Source organism: Schistocerca gregaria, chromosome 3 (assembly GCF_023897955.1).
Source record: "Schistocerca gregaria isolate iqSchGreg1 chromosome 3, iqSchGreg1.2, whole genome shotgun sequence".
Taxonomy (NCBI): domain Eukaryota; kingdom Metazoa; phylum Arthropoda; class Insecta; order Orthoptera; family Acrididae; genus Schistocerca; species Schistocerca gregaria.
Window position 1 is genome coordinate 356,680,402 of NC_064922.1, and position 22,245 is coordinate 356,702,646.

A 22,245-nucleotide genomic window follows, 5' to 3' on the forward strand; every position below is an offset into this window, starting at 1 on the left:
GAGCTTTGTTTTGCTAGTTCTTTTGAAAAATCTTTTATTTTGATTTCTGATAGATGTTGTTTGTAGGTTTTGATTTTACTGTTGTTATTTGACAGAGATGGTCTGATAGTCCGATATTTTTTACAGCTACATCACATTTTTCCATGTCCATATTTTTGGCCACATGGTCAATTACTGATGCAGTCATTGTAGTAACCCTTGTTGCACTATTGACCACTAGGGACATGCCAAAACTTTGAAGAGTATTTATGAGGTAGCTACTGGATTCATTTATGATATTAGTGTTGATGTTAATGTTCCAACACAGAATTATGTTGACCTTTTTTCTTGAAACTTTATCTAGACCTTCTGTTAATTTATTGAAAAAAGGTCCATACTACTACTGGGAGATCTATACACATACAAAATGATTAATTTCTTGGTGATACCAAGTCCTCTTAATTCAATATCTGATATTTCAATGTGTTTGTCTTCACTTACTGTACTGAGGTCATATCTTGATCTGAACTATGTTCCTTTTCTGATATAACTGCATGATCCACCACCCTTTGAAGCAGGTCTGCAGTAAGATTTTGCCCTTTCATACAATGATAATATTGTGTGTTGAATTTCTGTCTCTCTACACTAGCGCTCAGTAATATAAACTACTGTCCAATTCAAAGATTGGAGCTCATCTTCGAATTGCTGTATTTTATTTTTTATTGACTGCATGTCTAGATGAAGGATTGTTAAGTCTGTGAAATGTCCCATGTTACCCTATCCAATGGTTTGTTTTTCTTTGTGACATCTGATATGTATGATATTTGGAGTGTTAAAACATATCTTGTGAGTAACTGTTTGAGTATTTTTAAACTGCTGGAGATAACCTTTAGGCAGGAGAACCTGTTGTCTTGATTTATCCTAAAAAGACTTACTTTTGCTACCCATGACAACAGGTATTTCACCACATGTGACCTGAGATCCATCCCCTATATTTTCATGAATCAGCTGTACCAATCTTCCCTTACCATTCCTGTTTAGGTATAGGCCATGCCTAGTGAAACCTCATCTGTTGATAGTCCCAACAGGTACCAGTGAAACATGAGCAAAGTTGGCCATCCTCAGAGCCATCCCTAACTCAACATTGATTCGTTTCACAGCTTGCTCAAGGTGTGCTAGATCATGAGGCTGGAACAGCTCAACAAAGTGTAAGTTGGTGCCATAAGTCAGGGAAATTATCTTGTCCAGGTCACCACTTCGATCATTTGCCCCATCCCTGTCCAAACTGTTTCCCATCCTACCCACTTTCACTACATGGACCTATTTTGTAAAGTCCTGAAAGTCCTTACATAAAGACCGTAAGTCCTCTATCATATGACTTAGCCCTGCATTTGGCTTCAAGATACTGGCAGCCTGGTACGCTGCTCCTATACTTTCCTGTAACTGAGGGCCTACACCTCACCCATTGCTACTACCTAGCAGCAGCACTTTCTTCTTCCTAACACTTTGTACATTCCTGGGCTTCTTGGTCTCAGTTGAAGTGTGCTGCACATTTCCTGCTCCTCGTTCTACCTGAGGCTCTTCTCCACTTAACACTGGCAGTGGTAGATACCTGTTTTTGATGTTGATGATAAAACTGTCAGATCATGTTCCCTTTCTTCCTATCCTCCTACCAGCTGCCAGTTCCCCACCACCCTACTTCCCCTATCTCCCCTTATCCTTATCAGTTCCTTTCTTGCTTCCTCCAACTGTGCCTGAAGGACACAGATAATCTTTTTCTGTTCCCCAATCAAAATGTGGTCCTACTGCATACTCTGCAGTTTCAGGAGAGAGCCTCTTCTGTTCTCCTAACATTCTCCCCACTGCACTCTCCCCCCCCCCCCCCCCCAGTGAAAATATTTACTACAAGATTGTCAACAAATCCCTCTACTCACTATCCATAACAGCTCCCACATTTCTCACTCAAAGTCAGTTTCTAAAAAATAATTATGTTTAAAGAAGGTTTTAAATTTGACAAGGATGTGAGATTGGCTGTATGTATACAAAAAATGACACAAGGGTCTTATGTGCGCTTGTTGTCGTTTCTGTACCGATTTAGAGATACAATGACAGAAGAACGAATTAGTAACTACTTTGCCTTCAGAGAATTTACGGTATCAAGCGTGTTTGATAAGGTTTTTAAACTTTCATGAGTCGGAAAATTTAGGCCTAGATCGCGTCTGTCTAACTAGTAAACAATACTAAATGTGTTAGTTTAATAACACATCTTTAAGTGTTTTGATAGTCAATGGAAACAATTCTTCATTTCTTTTAAACTCTATTTTACTTTTGGTGCAAGGATCCAGTTTTCGTTCATGGCCAGAATTTGAACTTTACTCAGTAGAAAACCTTCTGAAATGATAGTTTTTGAATAATTAATGAAATGTACTCGAAATGTTTAGTTAATGCTAAATGACATTAAGAATAAATTTTTCCTGGGTAAATAAATCTGTAAAGTGAGGGTAAAAGGTCAGGATTTAATATAGGGGATGTATTTTTGTGCTGTTCCGATAAAGAATGTTACAGGGAAATGTTTATACATCGAAACGTAATTTAAAAGAAAAAGAAAAACGCTCTATAAAGTAAGTCAAAGGCTGTCGCCGTAGTTTGGTTTGGACTAATAAAAGTAGGAGTTGTGATCGCTCTCTCTCTCTTTCTTGTTTGTTTTCGACAGCTGTTTCATGAAATGTAAGTGCCGCTTCCATATCTGCAACTTTTGGTTAAATTATTACGTTAATTTAATTATAACTGCCGTGTTTGAATCAAGAAACCGACGTTCCTCTTCCATTAATGTCACATCTCAATTTATTATGTTGTATTTTAGAACTTTTTCAAGCTGCAGCGATGGGGAGTCGCCAACTAATTGTATGGTGGCCACAATTGAACGCTACTAGTGTTCAGTTGGCACTTACTTTATCAAACTTTTATTCAGCGTCCACGAGATCTCTATTACCGATCTTTTCTATCAGTATCTGGGCAATGTAATTACGCAAACTGCATTATTTTGAGATTTGTCACTGGCTTCTAAACAATGCCGTCGGTCAACGTTCTCGTTTGTCTGTGGGAATCTGATGTTGGATGGCGGAATGCAGCTTCATTATTAAGAAATGACAATTTTCTATGCGCCACTCTACCATTTCAGGAGCTTTGCCACCAGCAGAAGCGATTAAAAAGTTTTGCAGTAATTTTTTTTCCAATGTCAGTAATGTTATACTTCTCCAAAAATATTACTGCTCCTGAGGTTCCCAGCTGTGTAGTACAGCAAGCCTTTGCACTTTGCACCATGTTGGTACAAGGTTCAAATCACGGCCAGGTTTTTGGTGCCAAATGTAGATTAACGTGTAAAATTACGCCAGTAGCGCAAATAATGTGAGACTGAATTTTCTACCGATTTAAATCATATCTTTACATATTCTGACAAGTAATACAAACAATTTTTGTTCATTTTATAGTGCTACTTTACTTTATGTAAAAATCGAATTTTCATCTATAGCCAGATATCGAACTTTCCTCTGTGTGGAACCTACTCCTGAGACTCACAGTAGAACAGAAAGGCTTTCACCTGTTGACCCCAATCCTTTCCCCTATAATCTGCATTGGCGATTATGAGTGGCAGTGTGTCTGTGTGGGGGTGATATGGAAAGAACAATGTGCCTTGTACCAACTGGGTATAAAGATCGGAATTCAGGTTTTAGGCTTCAGCTGTAGCTCATCCTATAAGTAACACCAGTAGTAAGAATAAATTGAATCACATATTCTTTTATAGAACAATAATACAGATAAATTATATACCGGAAAACCATTGTCGCACATTATTTGAGGATACATTTTGTCTTCCATCAAGTGAGCATAATTATTGTAAGTTACACCAGTAGTGCCAATAAATAAGGCTTGTGCGTTCTGTACTACTACAGAAGAAATTTTCATATTGATAAATACACTCCTGGAAATGGAAAAAAGAACACATTGACACCGGTGTGTCAGACTCGCCATACTTGCTCCGGACACTGCGAGAGGGCTGTACAAGCAATGATCACACGCACGGCACAGCGGACACACCAGGAACCGCGGTGTTGGCCGTCGAATGGCGCTAGCTGCGCAGCATTTGTGCACCGCCGCCGTCAGTTTCAGCCAGTTTGCCGTGGCATACGGAGCTCCATCGCAGTCTTTAACACTGGTAGCATGCCGCGACAGCGTGGACGTGAACCGTATGTGCAGTTGACGGATTTTGAGCGAGGGCGTATAGTGGGCATGCGGGAGGCCGGGTGGACGTACCGCCGGACCGCAGCGACGCACGGATGCACCCCAAGACCGTAGGATTCTACGCAGTGCCGTAGGGGACCGCACCGCCACTTCCCAGCAAATTAGGGACACTGTTGCTCCTGGGGTATCGGCGAGGACCATTCGCAACCGTCTCCATGACGCTGGGCTACGGTCCCGCACACCGTTAGGCCGTCTTCCGCTAACGCTCCAACATCGTGCAGCCCGCCTCCAGTGGTGTCGCGACAGGCGTGAATGGAGGGACGAATGGAGACGTGTCGTCTTCAGCGATGAGAGTCGCTTCTGCCTTGGTGCCAATGATGGTCGTATGCGTGTTTGGAGCCGTGCAGGTGAGCGCCACAATCAGGACTGCATACGACCGAGGCACACAGGGCCAACACCCGGCATCATGGTGTGGGGATCGATCTCCTACACTGGCTGTACACCTCTGGTGATCGTCGAGGGGACACTGAATAGTGCATGGTACATCCAAACCGTCATTGAACCCATCGTTCTACCATTCCTAGACCGGCAAGGGAACTTGCTGTTCCAACAGGACAATGCACGTCCGCATGTATCCCGTGCCACCCAACGTGCTCTAGAAGGTGTAAGTCAACTACCCTGGCCAGCAAGATCTCCGGATCTGTCCCCCATTGAGCATGTTTGGGACTGGATGAAGCGTCGTCTCACGCGGTCTGCACGTCCAGCACGAACGCTGGTCCATCTGAGGCGCCAGGTGGAAATGGCATGGCAAGCCGTTCCACAGGACTACATCCAGCATCTCTACGATCGTCTCCATGGGAGAATAGCAGCCTGCATTGCTGCGAAAGGTGGATATACACTGTACTAGTGCCGACATTGTGCATGCTCTGTTGCCTGTGTCTATGTGCCTGTGGTTCTGTCAGTGTGATCATGTGATGTATCTGACCCCAGGAATGTGGCAATAATGTTTCCCCTTCCTGGGACAATGAATTCACGGTGTTCTTATTTCAATTTCCAGGAGTGTAATACAGACTGTTTAGATATGGAAATAACATTGTGGCATTTAATTTGAGTGCACATTGTACCTTCTACAGAATGGGTACAAGGACGATCTTCAGTCGAATTTTGTCACCAGATGAGGGCTACAGAGAACACGATGACTGAAACTGGGGTTCATCATATGTGTGTGTGCGTGTGTGTGCGTGCAGGGGCCTATTCCCATCCCTAACGCCATGCTCACCTCTTCTTGTAGACAACCATGGTGCATGATGTCCCGCAAACGCTGCTTAGGATATTATGGAACTACGCTTATAAACGGTGGTCCAAAGGCCTGTAGACACACTACTCACATGTCTGCAGAGAATTACATTTTGTTGACGCTTACCCAGAAAAATAATGGAAAACAAGCTCCTTTCGTGATCGGGTGCCCATCTGCAAACAATCGTCTGTATAGCTGGTATTATGCCACCCTGTAAACGAAAAAGATATTCTTCAAGTCTAGTCTGAACAATCAGATGAAAATGAAAAATAAATTTATAAGAAAGATCTTTGCAAGACATTCAAATGTTTTATTATTTAATGTCTATACGCTAAAGGGGCTACAATAAACATAAACCTCAAAAGTTGCTCCTAGAAACGCCCACACAGAACTCAAATTTGAAAAAAACACCGGTTAACTTAGATTTCGTCATTTTGTCAGTCGTGAGAAGGGAATAATAATGGAAGAGGAGGAGGAAAAGGTAGACAGAGAGAGAGAAAAGAGAGACAGGGAAATGGTAAGCATGTTCGTTGTGGACAATAAGCAGTTATACACTGTGTACATATGAGTGGACACTGAAGAGACTTTTTTTTCAATACCACTTCACCTCCTTTTGTAATCAGAAGTGGTGATGCACATAATTCTAGTAGAATAAGTCGTGATCCACAATGTGACGTCGTCTACAACCATATAAGCAATAGTCCAACATGCAACAACTCCATTTGACATTACTTCTTAAAATGTGATGATTTGGCACGTTTTAACAATCTGATGTCACACATAGACATTGCTGATGAACATGTACACTTCACACACATGTTGCAAAAATTATGTCCACTCACATTGTGCTTTGTGTAGCTGTGTCTTTGTCGCAGAAGATCTCACATGGTCGCTTACGTCAGTTCAACAATCTGACTAGAGGTACAGTTGTTCAAGAAGAAACAGGGCCAAGTGAAAGAACTGAATCAGAAAACAAACGATGCAATAGCAGTGGGGCCTCTGGGACAAATGAACACCAATAGTATGTCTGGTCGGCTGGTACTTAATACTTTAAGTCTATTAGATATGCGAACAGAACAAAGGAAACTCTATAGTAAAATCATATCAGGTTTGGCTAATTTGGAGGGAGCTATTGCTGAAGTGGCAGTAAGATCGAAAAATGAGCTGAAGAATCGATGGCGGAAGCAGAAGGCAACATCAGAGCTACAAAAGAAAAATCTGAACAGGTTGCTGAAAGAAAAAACTAAAGCGTCAGCGGTCAAGTGGATGCAATGATATCTGAAGAGCTTAAGCAGGTAGGGAGAAACTCCAGTAGAATGAACCACGACAGTGGAACAAGAAATAAATATGATGATTCAACAAATACAACACGCACGAAAAATACGATTGCCGCTGTGAAAAGGCAAAATTCAGTTATCTGGAATTTAAAAAGAAGATCTGTCCATTCAACAGATTTCATACAGGGCCTATGAAAGAACATACTGGAGTCAAGTACAGGCAGCCTGTGGTTTGATGAAGAAAGACAACCAGCATTGGGCATACAAAGCACAGGATCAATGTGATATATTCTCGGAGTTTATCCACAAGTTTACTTGGAAAGTTTGATCACGTGAAGTCCAGGAAAATGTAATGAGAGACTTTATGAGGAGCTTAGGCTATTTCTTTTTTTTTGGGGGGGGGGGCGGGGGGTGCAGTAAAATCGGCCAAGTGTCAGAAGATGCTCAACAAGTTACTGAACATGGATTTATTTTTGAGCAATGGATTAAAGGTTTCGGACTGTGGAGAAAACCATTTAAGTCTCTGTGAGTATCGGTAAGCACAGTACTATGGACTAATTTGGACGGTCGTATGAGAAGAGTGGAATAGGCAGAAGCCGACTTTAACAGTAATCATATACCAGAGCAATGTGCAAACTATGATGGACATGCATGATTTATAGTTGGTAATGATACAAGACCAAAGAAGAAGATTGGAAGAAGATGAGGACAGGAGATGGAATTATCAGCAAATGTACACAAATGCGAGACAACAATCAGGACCAGGAGCTCTAAACATGCTGAGAAGATGAGGCAGCAACTGCTAGTTAGCAAGAAATGAACATTAGATACCACTTCGAAGATTGTTTGGCAAGTTTCAAGGAATCATATATAGCAAGCAGCACAGCAAAATGAGCATTAAAAATAAAAAAAACCACAAGTGATGTTACACGCAGTGATTTAGTGTGTGAAGCGAACGCTTAGTAATTTGGAAGATACACTGACAGGAGTGACGTCACAAGCGGCAATTTAGGGTAGGAGATAGGTTGAATAGAAGTTATCTGCTAAAGAAACACACATATCATCTGGGGAGATGGGAAATCATTAAATATCAGTTGCTTGGAAAACTTCAGAAGGGGAGAAACCAGAGAGGGAGACAGACAGGTAATCGGAAGAAGAAGATTTTTGGAAGGAAGAGACTGTAATGGAAGAAAGAGGAGAAACGAGAAGAGAGGCAAGAACTCATGTGCTTAGGAACTGTCTTCGCAACTGGTGGTAGTAGAATAACAATTCAAGAAGAGACAAAACAGAGCGCATATTGACAATGAAAGCAGACTAAAAGTCAATGCAGAAGACAGAGGCTGCAGACAGAAGTAAATCAGGAAAAGCAGAAGTGCAGGAGAGAAGAAAGAGGAATCTGTAACAGAGAAGAGGAAAATATTGTTTCAGAAGGTAGGTGAGGTAATAGTAATATTGCTGTTGTTGTTGGTTGAAAGTGGAAATATCAACATGAAAAACGAAGAGGATGCAGTAGATATAATGTGGAAGAAGGTGATGTGACTACAGATAAATTAGAGGATGAAGAACATGGAAGAGGAGGAGATAGTTTTGAGGTAGAGGAAGATATCACTAAATAGGAAGAAGAGAAGAAAGAAGATGAAGAATCTGAAGAAAAGAAAGAAGATGAAGAGGAGGAGGATCAATGAGAAGCGAGTAAAGCAAATGATGAGACTAGCAACGGTGTAAAATTTAGTTAGCAAGATATGCATCTGAAGAGGGAATACATCACAGAAGTAGAGCAGTCTGATTTAGTCAGCGACTGCAGCCGAATTTATTTATTATGAAGAAAGGAGTGTTACTTGGAAGATGGAAGAAGAGGAAGGTGAAGATACTGCAGGAAATGCTTTCTATCAAGGAAAAATACTAGTATTTCTAACGAAAAAACGGTTTATGAAGGTACTTGATAAGCAGGTGAAATTAATATGTGAAACATGCCAGTAAGTGGGCCGATTTACAGAAGATTTATTAAGAGAGGAACCTAAGGAGATATTATTTGCAATAGTATTTTCTTTGTTTATTCAATGGGTGTTCGTGAAATGACTCAATCTAACAAAGTCTATTTATGAAAGAGAGATGTGTTCAGATAGCTTGGAGCTGGCACTGCTAATTTACAATCCACTACGGATGGCTAAGTGTGTCAGACAGTAGTTTTGTTGCCTAAAGGAGTGGTTCGTCCATTGTAAGAAAGTATCAGGTACAGTGACAAGGTGTGAATGAATGAAAGGCGCAGTGTGAGCCATGTGCTTGTCACCAACTGACACTAACAGGTGAAGCGAGACAATGTCACACCTTGTTTATAAACATGAGAAAAGCCAATCAACCTACATACAGCAGCGATGACTTAGTGCAGCGTTATGAAGGAATAACGTATGAGTGTGAATATGAATTAAGAATAATTGAAGTTGTTTTAAATCGTCAAATATATAATACTAATCTAATTAATGACTGTAACTGCCAGAAATTTTCATAAAGGTATTTGAACTTCATGAAAGTTTCAGGGGCAGATGTGACGGAGATTTCTGTCCAATGTAAATAATACGTTTCAGTTCAATAGTATTTTGGTTTTTTAAATTGTCTGTGTTCTCCATTTTAAGTAATTTCATGTTTTATAACTCAATTTTATTAATGCCAAGTGCAAAGTCTGTATATTTGCTTGTATTACTTTTGCATGTATTGCTTTTGTTGACGTTTGTGTAACATTAATGTAAATTTTGTGATTTATGTAATGAACCACTACGCCCATAACATGATAACTATCATCTATTTTTGCAGTCAAAGAGAAAACAGTCAGAGCAACGAGAGGGTGAGAGAGATGAAAGTAGTGTAAGGAAGGCAGAGTAAGGAGGAAAGGAGAAGTTCCTCGAGACAAAGCTTAGAGTGTGAGGGAGCGTGCAGCACTCACTCCGGGGTCCTGTATCTTACCCTGCAGAACTACCTGGTGTCCTCTCCGGAAACCATGCTCTCCTCCCACTTCCATCCAATCTCCCCAGTAACAAGCGCTGCGATTGCCTAGAGCGCTCGCGCCATGTCTTCAAAACAACGCGCCCACACATATTTAAGCACATACGCAATACTGGATTTATATTTAAATACTTGAAATTAAATAAATATTCCTAAGGCTGGACCATAAACACGCTCTAATACACATTATTAAATACATAAACAATTATATAAACATATATTATATATTTTTTCCATGAGGATAAAATCAGAGAGATTAGAGCCCACACAGAAGCATACCGACAATCCTTCTTTCCACGTACAATACGAGACTGGAATAGAAGGGAGTATGGATGTAGATGTAGAAAAGGAGCAAAAGGTGGGCCAGGAGGCTAATGTCTCTGTGCTTTCCAAAACACAGTAAATAATTGACCAGTTTCTTCAGGAATAGCATAAATCGGATATTAACAAAGACATGGATGAATCAATATGTGCTGCTACCGTTTTTCCGTGTACCTGTGGAGTACTTATGGCCTGACGCGATCGATAGTAATCGGCCACTGTGACGTCCAATAACTCATGTCCTACTTAAGTTACATGCCTCTGATTCACACCAATTTAGGTTTACACTAATAGATTTCTAAAGACACGGCGATGGACAAAATCGGATGAAGCGTTTATATTTTGGAAATTCGTTGCTGGGTGTTACTTGCATAATTTACCGTCAGATACTAAACTTTTAACTAACAAAGATATTGAAAATCTGATTACACCATCTGAATCGTCGTTCAAATAATAGTAATGTACTTGTTTCTTTTTGAGGTATCATGATTCATCTGGCTACTATTAATTTCTATACGAACTGTGAAATGTCTGCCACAAAGCCCTCCATCTTTGGTACTCCCGGCATACACATCTTCATCGACACGAAGCACCCTCCTCATCGCAGCAAAATTCCCAGCCACGCGGCTGGGCCACGCTCTGGGGCTAACCCTCTCGTCCGGCCTACGTTTAGCACCACGTGGTCCAGCTACTGTGCAGCATCACGTGATTGCTAACGAGCCGCGGCTTTGACGAGCGTCCTGCGCGGCCGCCTCAACTCCGGATACAGAATATTTCCAGGGCGCCACAGCTCGCCCGTTACCTCGCAGCTTCATGGCCCAATGTTTTGCAAATTGTGCCGCAGACAGCTTAGAATCTGTGTATTTTATTTTAAGTATGATTCGAAGCCAAAGCTCATAGCATAGCCTAAATAAGAGATTTGAGAGACTTATTCTAAAACCGAATTATTCAAAACAGTTTTTAATCTGACAGGATATTTTCCTCGGAATGCGATTATTTCCGTTCTATTACTAGAAATTTAGAGTTGTATCTTTTGCACATTTTGTTCAACTGTATACTGATCTCTGGAGGTCATCTTCATTCTTTGGAATAATAACGATATCATCTGCAAAGAAAAATACATTCAGATGTTGAGCATTCTTTAACTTAATTACTTTATTTACTATACATTTCTATTTACAAAGAATGAAGTCAATGTAAATATTAAAAAGGACAGGTGATAATAACTTGGATAACAATTATTTCTTCTAACCGAGTCCTATCTGTGTTTACTATAATGCGTGTATATTTGTAAAGGCTTTTCATTACCTCTATTAGGAGATAAGGATATCCACATTCAGACATAATCTTCCATGAGTTATTACGGGCCACATGGTGAAAACATTTCTCAAGTTCCATAAAGTCTATCTAGGTTTCTATATTAAACTCTCTCTCTCATTTTCTATGTTTTTAATTAGGAAGATATTGTCTGTGCATGAATGACCTGATCTGAATCCAGTTTGTTCTTCTGAAGTAACAGCTTATGTGATGTTATTGATTATCTGAGTGTAGTTTGTAACCAGTCTTTAGGAGACTGCTATAATAATTTGTACACTTATTATGTTTCCCTTTCTTGAAAAAAATAAAGAACTTCTGCTGTTTACCAAGCATCCTCGGATCTTGCAGTTCATCCAAAATTAATTTGGTAATTGTAAAAGGCTTTATCTTGTGATAACCCTCCCTATTTAATTAGTTCTGCATTTATCCCATCTATTCCAGTAGCTTTTCTATTTTTCATGACTTTCAAAGCCTTTGTAGTTTTCAGTGCACTTAGTAAAATCAAACCATCTTGCAGCCGTCTCTGGTCAGCAGCGGCGGAAGGACCCAGAAATCACATCATCCATCATTCTGCTACCAGAAAATGTCGTCGACCTCAGGCATGTGCATCGCAGACATTACATTATTGTAAATCATTATTCTGTATTTATGCTTTTGTTGCTTAGTATGAGCAAATTAACGTGTATAACCATACTGTCGTTCTCAAGGTGAAGAGGGTGGTACAGAGCAGGGTCAGGGATGTTGTACTTGTCAGTACATGTTATTGATTCAGCAGATGTGACGACGGTACGAGCGGCGTTTTGTGGGTGTCAGAAAAGTAACACAGAGTACTAGGAGAGAGTCTCAGTAAAATAGAACGAAGAGATATTACGGAGTCAATAGCTATTCGTGATTATTTGATAAGACGGTAGCGAGAGCCAAGGCAGTCCTAAAATATTTTTCTTCCAAGATACGTTTGTTAGTATTTTATACAATTTATTTATTGTTGTGTTATGGGTGTCCAAAGCACTTACCAGCATCAATATGAGTGTTCAAGCGTTAGGCATTTGTGAAGTAAAGAAAGAAGTAAAGAAGTGCAGATACCTGAGCCAGGCCCTGGAGGACCCTGTTGGTGAACAGCACGTAGTAGCCAGCCCCGGCAGACAGCGGTGTCAGGGCTGTCAGGAGGGACGAGGCGAGCATGCCGAACAACATGACGGCCTTGCCACCGAGTCGGTCAGCGAGTACGCCTCCCGGTATGTGGCCCACCGTAAAACCGTAGTAGAATCCTGCGAGGATCTCTCCTTGCATCTGCTTGTCCCACATAAACTCCCCGTCCTGCAATGTGGATACAATTTAAAAGTTTTTTTTTGTGAAATGTTCATTTGGTAATGTATATTAAAACTCTACAGTTACAAGACCATATTTGAAATCCACATAGTACGATGTGGTGGCGTCTAAGATACCGAAACAGTCTGACTCAACTTACCGTACATCGCAAAAAAAATGTCGCCAATATCTTGAGGAATGGAGAAGGAGTGTAATGAGTCGTCAGTTGTTTGTCCAACACAAAATAACCTATAATACTGAATTCTGCCAATTCAGGAAACGAAGAAGAGGCGTTGCATTACATGCATCCTAACGAAATCATCAGAATATACAAACGTGTGAGTGGGTATATCGTCACCTTTGAACGACATCCTCTTTAGAGATCACAGCTCCATTGTACCGTGGGGTGAAAACGTAAGGACGAAAGCAACTTTCGCATGATGTGTCACTGTCAAGTAACATAGATGAAACTTGGACCATATATGGAAAGAACTGCTACAGTACAGTACAGAAGGTGACTGAAAGAAATACGCAATGTCACGAACAGACTTGACACTTTTACTCAAAGAAAATCGTATGCACATAATATAATTTGTTGTAGAATCATGGAACATATTTTGTGTTCAGACATAATGACCTTTCTAGACTCTGAAAAACTCATCTGAAGAAACCAGCACGGTTTTAGGAAACAGCGGTTATGCGAGACACAGCTGGCCCTCTTTGTGCGTGATATAGATCTAGATGTATACTAGGAAGTATGTTTATGTACATTCATGTACTACCTGCTATATACTGCATACATATATAGGGTGATTCACGAAGATATTCAAATATTTTAACCTGTTATTCTACAAGAAAAACTAAAGAAAAAAGTTCATATAAACATAGGACCGGAAAGGTTAGTTACGGAGTTACGGCTAATAGAAGAGTTTGCCTGAAATTTAGCAGCTTCGCTAATGTGAAGCCATTCTAAAACTGTGCGAGATTAAAGTAAAGAACGATTTCCTTTTATTTTGTTGTTACTAGTCTGGTATAACTAATAAAACATGTCCTAGACGTGTCTCTGCAGTAGTTTTGCAGAACATCCAGAGAAACAAAGATTATTATACAGGTAAATTTGTTTACTTTCCATTAAGAATGTAGAAACGTTTATGTCATGGTTGGCAACCGTTAGTGAGTTGTTTCATTCGTTTTTTAACCTTTAAACGAGTTTTTCTGTATTGTACAGGAAAGAACATAATATCAACAGTGCATTTAAGTGAAATATTTAAGTGAAACCACATAGTAACTGAAACTTCCTGGCGGATTAAAACTGTGTGCCGGACCGAGGCTCGAACTCGGTCCCGGCACACAGTTTTAATCTGCCAGGAAGTTTCATATCAGCGCACACTCCGGTGTAGAGTGAAAATTTCATTCTGGGCACATAGTAACTGTTGCAGTTTGTAGATTATTTATGAAAAAGGGATGGCTTTCAAATTTACGACGGTGGAATAAGTCGATATGGCGTTTATTTGTGGCAAATGTGATAGCAATGCCACGGCTGCAGTTAGCGAATATCGCGTATGTTATCCAACTCGCAGGATTCCGAATGCACGTACCATTTGTGGAGTATTCCGATAGTTACGGGAAACAGATTCTCTACCTAGCGTTCATAATCAGTACGAGCGCTCGATACATGAAGATGATGATGAGGATATTATGGATGCTGTTCAACGTAACCCGGGGACCAATACACGACCTACCTCTCAACGATTAGGCATTTGACAATCTAAGGTATGGCGTACACTGAAGTACAATGAACTGTTTCCTTACCAGGAGCAAAAAGTTCATCATTTACATCCGGGAGATCCTGCCCTTCACTTGGAGTTGTGTAACTGGTTAAATACTATTCCGCAGATACACAAACACATTTTATATACTGATCAGGCACAGTTTACTCGAGATGGTATAAACAATTTACATATCGAGCACGTATGGTCTGCAGAAAACATGCAACAAAAAAATGGTTCAAATGGCTCTGAGCACTATGGGACTCAACTGCTGTGGCCATCAGTCCCCTAGAACTTAGAACTACTTAAACCTAATGAACCTAAGGACACCACACACATCCATGCCCGAGGCAGGATTCGAACCTGCGACCGTAGCAGTCGCACGGTTCCGGACTGCGCTCCTAGAACCGCGAGAGCACAGCGGCCGGCAACATGCAACAGTGCAACGCAATTTTCAGCAGCGATTTAGCATAAATGTATGGTGTGGTATAATGAACACACACTTTATTGGACCATTCAGTTTCCCAGGACGTCTGACTGGCGAGACGTTCTTACAATTCCTTCAAGCAGAAATGCCTCACTTGCTAGGCCATTGCAAATGTATTTTCAACATGACGGCGCGCCTCCACATTTCACCATGCCGTTACAACTCAGTTAAATGAACATTTTCTCCAGAAATGGATTGGTCGTGGTGATACACGTCTGAGGCCACCCAGATTGCCCGATTTAACACCAATAGATTTTTGTGTATGGGGATGTATGAAAGACATAGTTTATGAGGACAAAGCCAATACACGTGAGGCAATACTTACTCGCATTATGAATGCAGTAGACGAAATTAAGAACAACTCTGTGAAACTGAAACGAGCAACAAAATCTGTTCATACACGTGCAGCTAAATGCATTGTACTCAGTGGAGACATTTTTGAAAATTTATTGTGAATGTATTGTGAAATTGTATGTTCACTGTACAACTTCCTTAACACCGAGCTTTATTTTCTCCGGTTTAACCTGAATTCACATGTGCTACGGTATTAATAAAAGCAGATTATCTGACAAATTCATACAGTTTCAGTTAACGTTATTACCATCATTTTTCGAAAATTTTATTCTCTACAGCTCCTGTTGGAAACTTTGTGCAATTGCCTGGAATTTAGAAAACAAATTGGGTCAAGTAGTTAATAAATTATAAATTTTACGAAATTCCTTCTTTGTTTCTCTGGATATTCTGGATAACTACAGCAGATAAGTGTCTGGGACATGTTTTATTAGATTCATCAATCAATAAAACAAAATAAACGGAAATCGTACTTTACTCTAACCTTGTACAGTTTTGCTATGGCTTCATATTAGTGAAGTTGCTAAATTTCAGGCAAAATCTTTGCTGACCTATGTTTATGGTTTATGTGAACTTTTTTCTTTAGTTTTACTTGTAGGTAACATATTAAAATATTTGCATACCTCAACGAAGTGTGTGTGTGTGTGTGTGTGAGTGTGTGAGTGTGGCGTAAGTATGAATCCATGTGTATGGATATATTTATGTATGTGCATAAAACTTTTCAAAGACTGCTGTGAATTTATTTTAACATCTATTGTCTACTATTTCATGTCATGTAGTTACCTTGACTTGCACACATTTTTGACATGGTATCGAATCTGTGATGATAATATAAGCTGAAATACGACATCAGGATGAAATACAGCCTATAAATGGTGATTTATTATTAGAATAAATTTACAACAGTATTCGACAAAGCACAGAAATGAACGGTAAGCTACACAACATTGTATTAGCCCATAAATGCAAGCGTCATGACCAAAAGATGCAGAAAAAACGAGCTTTTTGGTTGGAGTGACGTAACAGTGAAGTTGCTCTCTGTCTGAGTTTCGTTTGACACAGCACAAATGTTTTCTTATAGTGGAGGTGGAATAAATAAGAGTATAACCAGTTTGTTTGCAATCGACGAAATTTGTGTTTTTCGTCTGAGGTGTGGACTACAGCATAGAACTCATTCCAGACACGACTCTTCCTGTAAGGAAACACGTTTGCAATCGGGTACATTGCAATACTTAATTTTCGTTTTACACCCTCCACAGTCTCACGAAATACAGCTTTCTAAAGGTCGCCTGATTACGGCAATCGATCATTTCATCTTGTCAATGCTACTTTACAACAGCATGGTCATGCACTCAGCTTCCATAGTAATTCGCAGCTAACCTTATTCTCCGGCGTGCTTCAGTAAGAGCGAATGAGTTGACATGTAGGAAGTGCCAAGATGCCAGTGTTTTCAGATCGTCATACAAAGTGCGACAATAAAATAAGGAGACTGATTTTCTTTGCAAGATGTGGCAACCCTGCAAGCTTGTGTAGGCACAATATCTTTGACCTTGGTCTATAAGGTGCTTCTAGTCCAAGCGGCACATAGATGCAACTGCTCAATCGTGAGTTACGCTGTAATACGTTAACACATGTTTGTGTATCTCGTCATGGAAATGGAACCGCATAATATTGTGCAACGGTATGCCATTTCTTTCTGCGCTAAATTGGGTGAAAACGCGACGACAACTTACTGTAAGCTTCAGAAGGCTTTTGGAGAGTGTCAAGAGCTCAAGTTTTTCGTTGGCATAAAATGTTTAGTGAAGGCAGAACGAATGATGAAGACGAAGACCACAGTGGAGGACCATCAACCTCACGGAGAGATGTCAATTTGGCCAGGGTGCGTGTACTCGTACGATTTGATCGAAGATTATCCGTGAAAATGATTGCAGAAGAACTGAGCATCAATCGAGAAATGGTTCGTCTAATAATAACTGAAGATCTTGGTATGAGAAAGATTTGTACAAAAATGGTCCCCAAAACTCTCACACCACAACAGCGAGAAACACGCAAAAATGTGGAAGCTGATCTGTTAGAGCAAACTGAAATCATACTAGAATTGTTCAGCCGTGTTATCACCGGTGATGAAAGTTGGTTTTTTCCGCACGATCCAGAGACAAAACGCCAAAGTTCGCAATGGTGCTCAAAGGGATCATCCAGGCCAAAAAAAGCTCGCATGTCAAAGTCAAAAGTGAAATGTATGCTTGTGTGCTTCTTTGATTCCTAGAGAATTGTTCATAAAGAGTGGGTGCCTCGTGGACAAACAGTTAAGCAATATTACTACAAAGAAATTTTAGAAAGGCTTCGTAAAAGAGTTCTTTGCGTCCGTACCAAAATTGCTGATAATTAGATTCTGCATCACGATAATGCGCCATCCCATACTGCTCTGTCAGTACAGCAATTTTTAACCTCAAAACAAATGTCAGTACTACCACAGCCGCCTTATTCGCCAGATATCGCTCCGCGCGACTTTTTCCTATTTCCAAGAGTCAAAACGACGGTCAAGTGACACCATTTCCAAACAACACAAGATGTCCAAATGCTGTGACGAGGGTCTTGGAGGATATTACAGAAGATGAGTTCCAGAAATGTTACCATCAATGACAGAAGCGCTGGAAAAAGTGTGTGCAATCAGAAGGGAACTACTTTGAAGGAGACAACTAAACTTGAGTAAAACGGTAAGCAACACCTTTTTCACATCAGTCTCATTACTTTATTGTCGCACCTCATACTCTCTGTAATTACAGCAGGAAGGACGTGGGTTGGTATAGCATTGACGTATCAGCAACGCCTAGATTTTTAAAGTATACGACCCACAACATTTGACTCTTATTAGCTGATTTTCTGATCTCTATGCTACGCGTAGATTCATCCGGCTACCTGACCCATGGCACACTTTACGTCTGCCGCAACTCACCTTGTGTCCGTCCGGACCATTGAGCAGCAGCTCACCTGGGCAGGAGTCAGGGTCACGGATCGGCTGCGTATCTCCAGTGGCGTCTCTCTCCTGCAACGCCGTCCCATTGACCATGTTGACGATGGCCACAGAGATGTTGACGCGCGTTGCGTAGCTGATGGCCAGACCCGACAAGTTGAGCAGCAGGATGGTGTAGCGCGTCTTCCAGAATCCTGCGACGTCAACCAGATGGTCTTCATCATTGTCTCAGTTGAGTTAGCTAGCATATTAGTTAGTTACTTACTTGTTTCATGGACCATCTGCACAATTCTCCTATCGAAATAATGGCGAATGAGTTAGTTCACACGATATTTATACATGATTGTTGTTAACATTAATGAACGTATTGTTTTTTAGTCCTGCTTGTTCAGTTATACAGTACTTAGCAAGTAGGACGTTTTTTGAAATAAAAAATCGTCCATGAAGGAGTATCCCATGATAAAATATTTTAGGTTAGTTTTAAATCTTGCCTCGTTACCTGTTAGACATTTTATGTTATTGGGCAAATCAAAAATTTTTGCTGCTACGTATTGAACTTCTGTTTGAACCACTGCCAGCTTCAGTAATTAGTAATAAAGTCAATTTTTTATGTACAGTATTGCAGTAAGGACATCACCATTCTTTTCAAATTGTGAGGAACGTCACTATTGAATGTACAGGGTGATCCAGCTGTCCCTACCGATTAATTCTGTGCAACACACACTGTAGCTGCACCAGGAACGTTGCCCACACAGGCGGCAGTCACGTAGTCGATATAAGCTCCTTCTCAGAGCTTTAGGAGACTGTTAGCAAATGGAATCATGCTGTAAAACGTAAAAGTGATGATTGGCTACAAACTGCACGGTATTTCTGGGCCAAAATATACTTTACTTCTGCCATACTTATCCAAGGGACTCCTGGCTTTCTTGGTATAATTCGTGGTGTAGCCAAATAGGTTTTGTATGTCTCTGTAAGTTTATTCGATTTAGAGTATTTCATTTTTCGTAAAAGGTTCAAAGGTTATATACTGGAGAGTTGGTACTCCACATTTACCATTTTGATAATTACTATTAACTTCGTTGCGTCCGATGTTGAAAAACACTTTATAAGGCAACGATTCTGAACCATTTACGAAAGGTCAAGTACTTCGGCAGCCAACTATTTGCTGTTCACAGTTTGAAAGGTGGTAGTATGGACCAAAAGAAGTAAAATTGTCCGATAAACACGGGCTCTAAAGTGCATACCTTACGGGCTATGAGTACCTGTAACACCTTCGATACTGAGAAACACATCTCTTCTACTCAACAACTGCTCACACTTTTTAAGGTAAGGAATTTGGAGCACATGTTTACTAGACAATTTTTTCTTCTTTTGGCATCCGCCTGCCTAGCCGGATGGTAACGTGCTTGCCTCCCAAGCAGTGCGTCCGGGTTCGATTCCTGCCCGGATTGGAGATTTTCTCCGCTCATGGACTGGGTGTTGTGCTGTCCTCATCATCATTTCATCCTCACCATCGGCACGCAAATCGCCCAGTGAGGCGTCGACTACAATAAGACTCGCACTCGGCGGCCGAACTTCCCCGGATGGGGCCTCCCGGCCAGTAATGCCATACGCTCATTTCATTTCTTGTTTCGGTCCATACTACCTCTTCCCAACAAATAGAAACCAAAGAGTTCGGCGTAGAAGAGATAGTTTTCACAGTACCAAAGATGGTGCTCATAGTGTTTAAGGTATGCATTTCAGTGACCTTTTTTACTAAACTTCCTTTCTTCGAATGATTGTTTCTGTCATATCCCTGAATAATGAAGATTCCTCCTGGGGCACGCAATAAGTAGAACCTGCGAGTGGCAAAAAAGTTAGTGTCTAGACACTCATCGATGACGCAGAAACTGATATGAATGTAGAGAACCAAAAGAAAAAAAAACCAAAACGCGGAACTCTATTTTTATATATTCTTGAAGAAAGAAGGATCTAAATGTACAGCTCCTGCTTAATTATAACACCACTTCAGAAATGAGTGATAAGAATTTTAATGTCTGTGGTGTCTGGAAATAGCTGAGATCACTAAAACTGGTGAAGGTCTCAGGGCGTGATGGAGTTTCTGTCAGATTGTATTCAGACGTTGCAGCCGAGTTAGCCCCTCCCTTAACCATAATACATCGTAGATCACTACAACAAAGGCACAGGTCACACCTATCTTCGTTCAATATCATTAACATGCACCTGTTTCAGGATTTTAGAACATATTCCGAGATATCCGGAATAGTATAAACTCATCGACTGCATTAATCAAGAATTCCGTAAACGGCGATCACGTGAAAACTAGTATCACGCTTTTCGCCTAAGACATCATGAAAGCCATTTAAACGGCACTCAGGGGACTAACGATTATTAACGAGGGTACCAGCACATGAGGTTTCAATTCGTGTCTGGACTGAGGATTTTGTGGTGGGAAGTCATCGATAGATGAAATAGGCACAGAGGCATTTAAGCAACCATGTTTCCAGTTTCCCATATATTAATGGGGTAAGAAGGAAACATAAGACGTGTTTCGATGGGAATTACTCTTTGCCATGTACTTATCAGTGGTTTGCAGACTATGTAATATCTTTGGTTGCAGATGAGACGCTGTCATTTCGCGCTACCGTGAAGCTATTTATTGGATCTATATTACATAATAAATAAATGTATTAGTGCCTCTTCCGCTTTAGAATACAGAAATTTCGCGAGTCCAGTCGGATTAATACTTAAATGTGAAAAGTTAGTAGCAACATAAATCGCACATTCAGGTTTAAATTTGTTTACGATAAAAATGGCGTAACCTTCGCCTTGATTTATTTGTTTACATTTCTATTACGTGTAAAATGCTAAGTACGAAGTACTTTGCGTTTATACACAGAAATTAAGGCGAGTTTTACTCCCGATTAATTTATATAGGGTTATTCAGTGTTAGAAGAAACAAACGGTGTGCTTTATTTGTTTGCGTATTTCCTCGAGTGTAAAGTACTGCATTCAGAAAAGTCGTTTATAATTCTTACAGTATATACGTATCCCAAATGAGAAAATTCCGAACATTCTTACAAATCTGAATAATTACACCCAACATAGCATGTAAAAGAGAACAAGTGATAGTGTATGGAGATTTTAAAATTAATTTTATGAACTATTCAAATAAAACGACAGTTTGGAAATGTTATTAACACTTTCAGCAAGTAATTTTAATTGGTCTTTTAGGAGTCTGTGATACTTGTGCGCCTTCTGTGTTCCGCCCATGAAACACGGACCAATGAGCTGATGGTTCACTGTCCCACACCACCTGTTTTCACTATGGATGCTGACCTTCCACCTGAAGAAACCAATGGGGACTGTCAACAGACCAATAGGGATTGTTTCTGCAGTTTACCTGGCCATGAATGGTGAACAGTGAACAAGAATATGGGTACATGATGCATTTGGAGTATCCTGTCTTAATGCCCATGTACAAAAGCAAACACAGTTCTCATAATCATTTCCATGCAGCTCTTGATGGCAGAAATGTGACAGGAATGGAACTTAGGTCAATGAAGAATGCGTGGGACATTTACATGACATGCCACTTCCTTAGGTGACTGCGTGGGAGCTAACCTGCGTATCAACTGCAACAGAAGCTTGAAAATTAATTTACCCCTCTCCTGTCGTCACGTGTTTCCTTCTGTTACGTTGCCTAGATGTTGCACCAGCAGCTTCACGTAACAGGCTGAGGAGATTGATAAATAATGCACCATATGTTTGACGTCTGTTGGCATATGTTGCCGCATACGCCGTACAGGATCGAACTGCATTCTTTCAACACACTCCATACACCTTGGGCATTTCGGTTTGTTCTGCTCTGGTGAATCCTGCCGCTGGACTGTCACACACTAACTGACTAGCAAGTAGAGGTG

At 40.5% G+C, this 22,245-nt stretch overlaps 1 protein-coding gene across 3 annotated transcripts in view; it reads right to left on the reverse strand.

Moving 5' to 3' along the window:
• LOC126355391 (sialin-like) overlaps positions 1 to 22,245 on the reverse strand; it is an 84,698-nt gene that overhangs the window by 59,561 nt on the left and 2,892 nt on the right. For all 3 annotated transcript variants that reach the window (XM_050005686.1, XM_050005688.1, XM_050005687.1), the window contains exons 2-4: positions 18,305 to 18,516; positions 12,517 to 12,750; positions 5,645 to 5,729 (exon numbers count right to left, since the gene is read on the reverse strand). In XM_050005686.1, the coding sequence (XP_049861643.1) occupies positions 5,645 to 5,729; positions 12,517 to 12,750; positions 18,305 to 18,516 (531 nt within the window). The remainder of the gene's footprint in view (positions 1 to 5,644; positions 5,730 to 12,516; positions 12,751 to 18,304; positions 18,517 to 22,245) is intronic.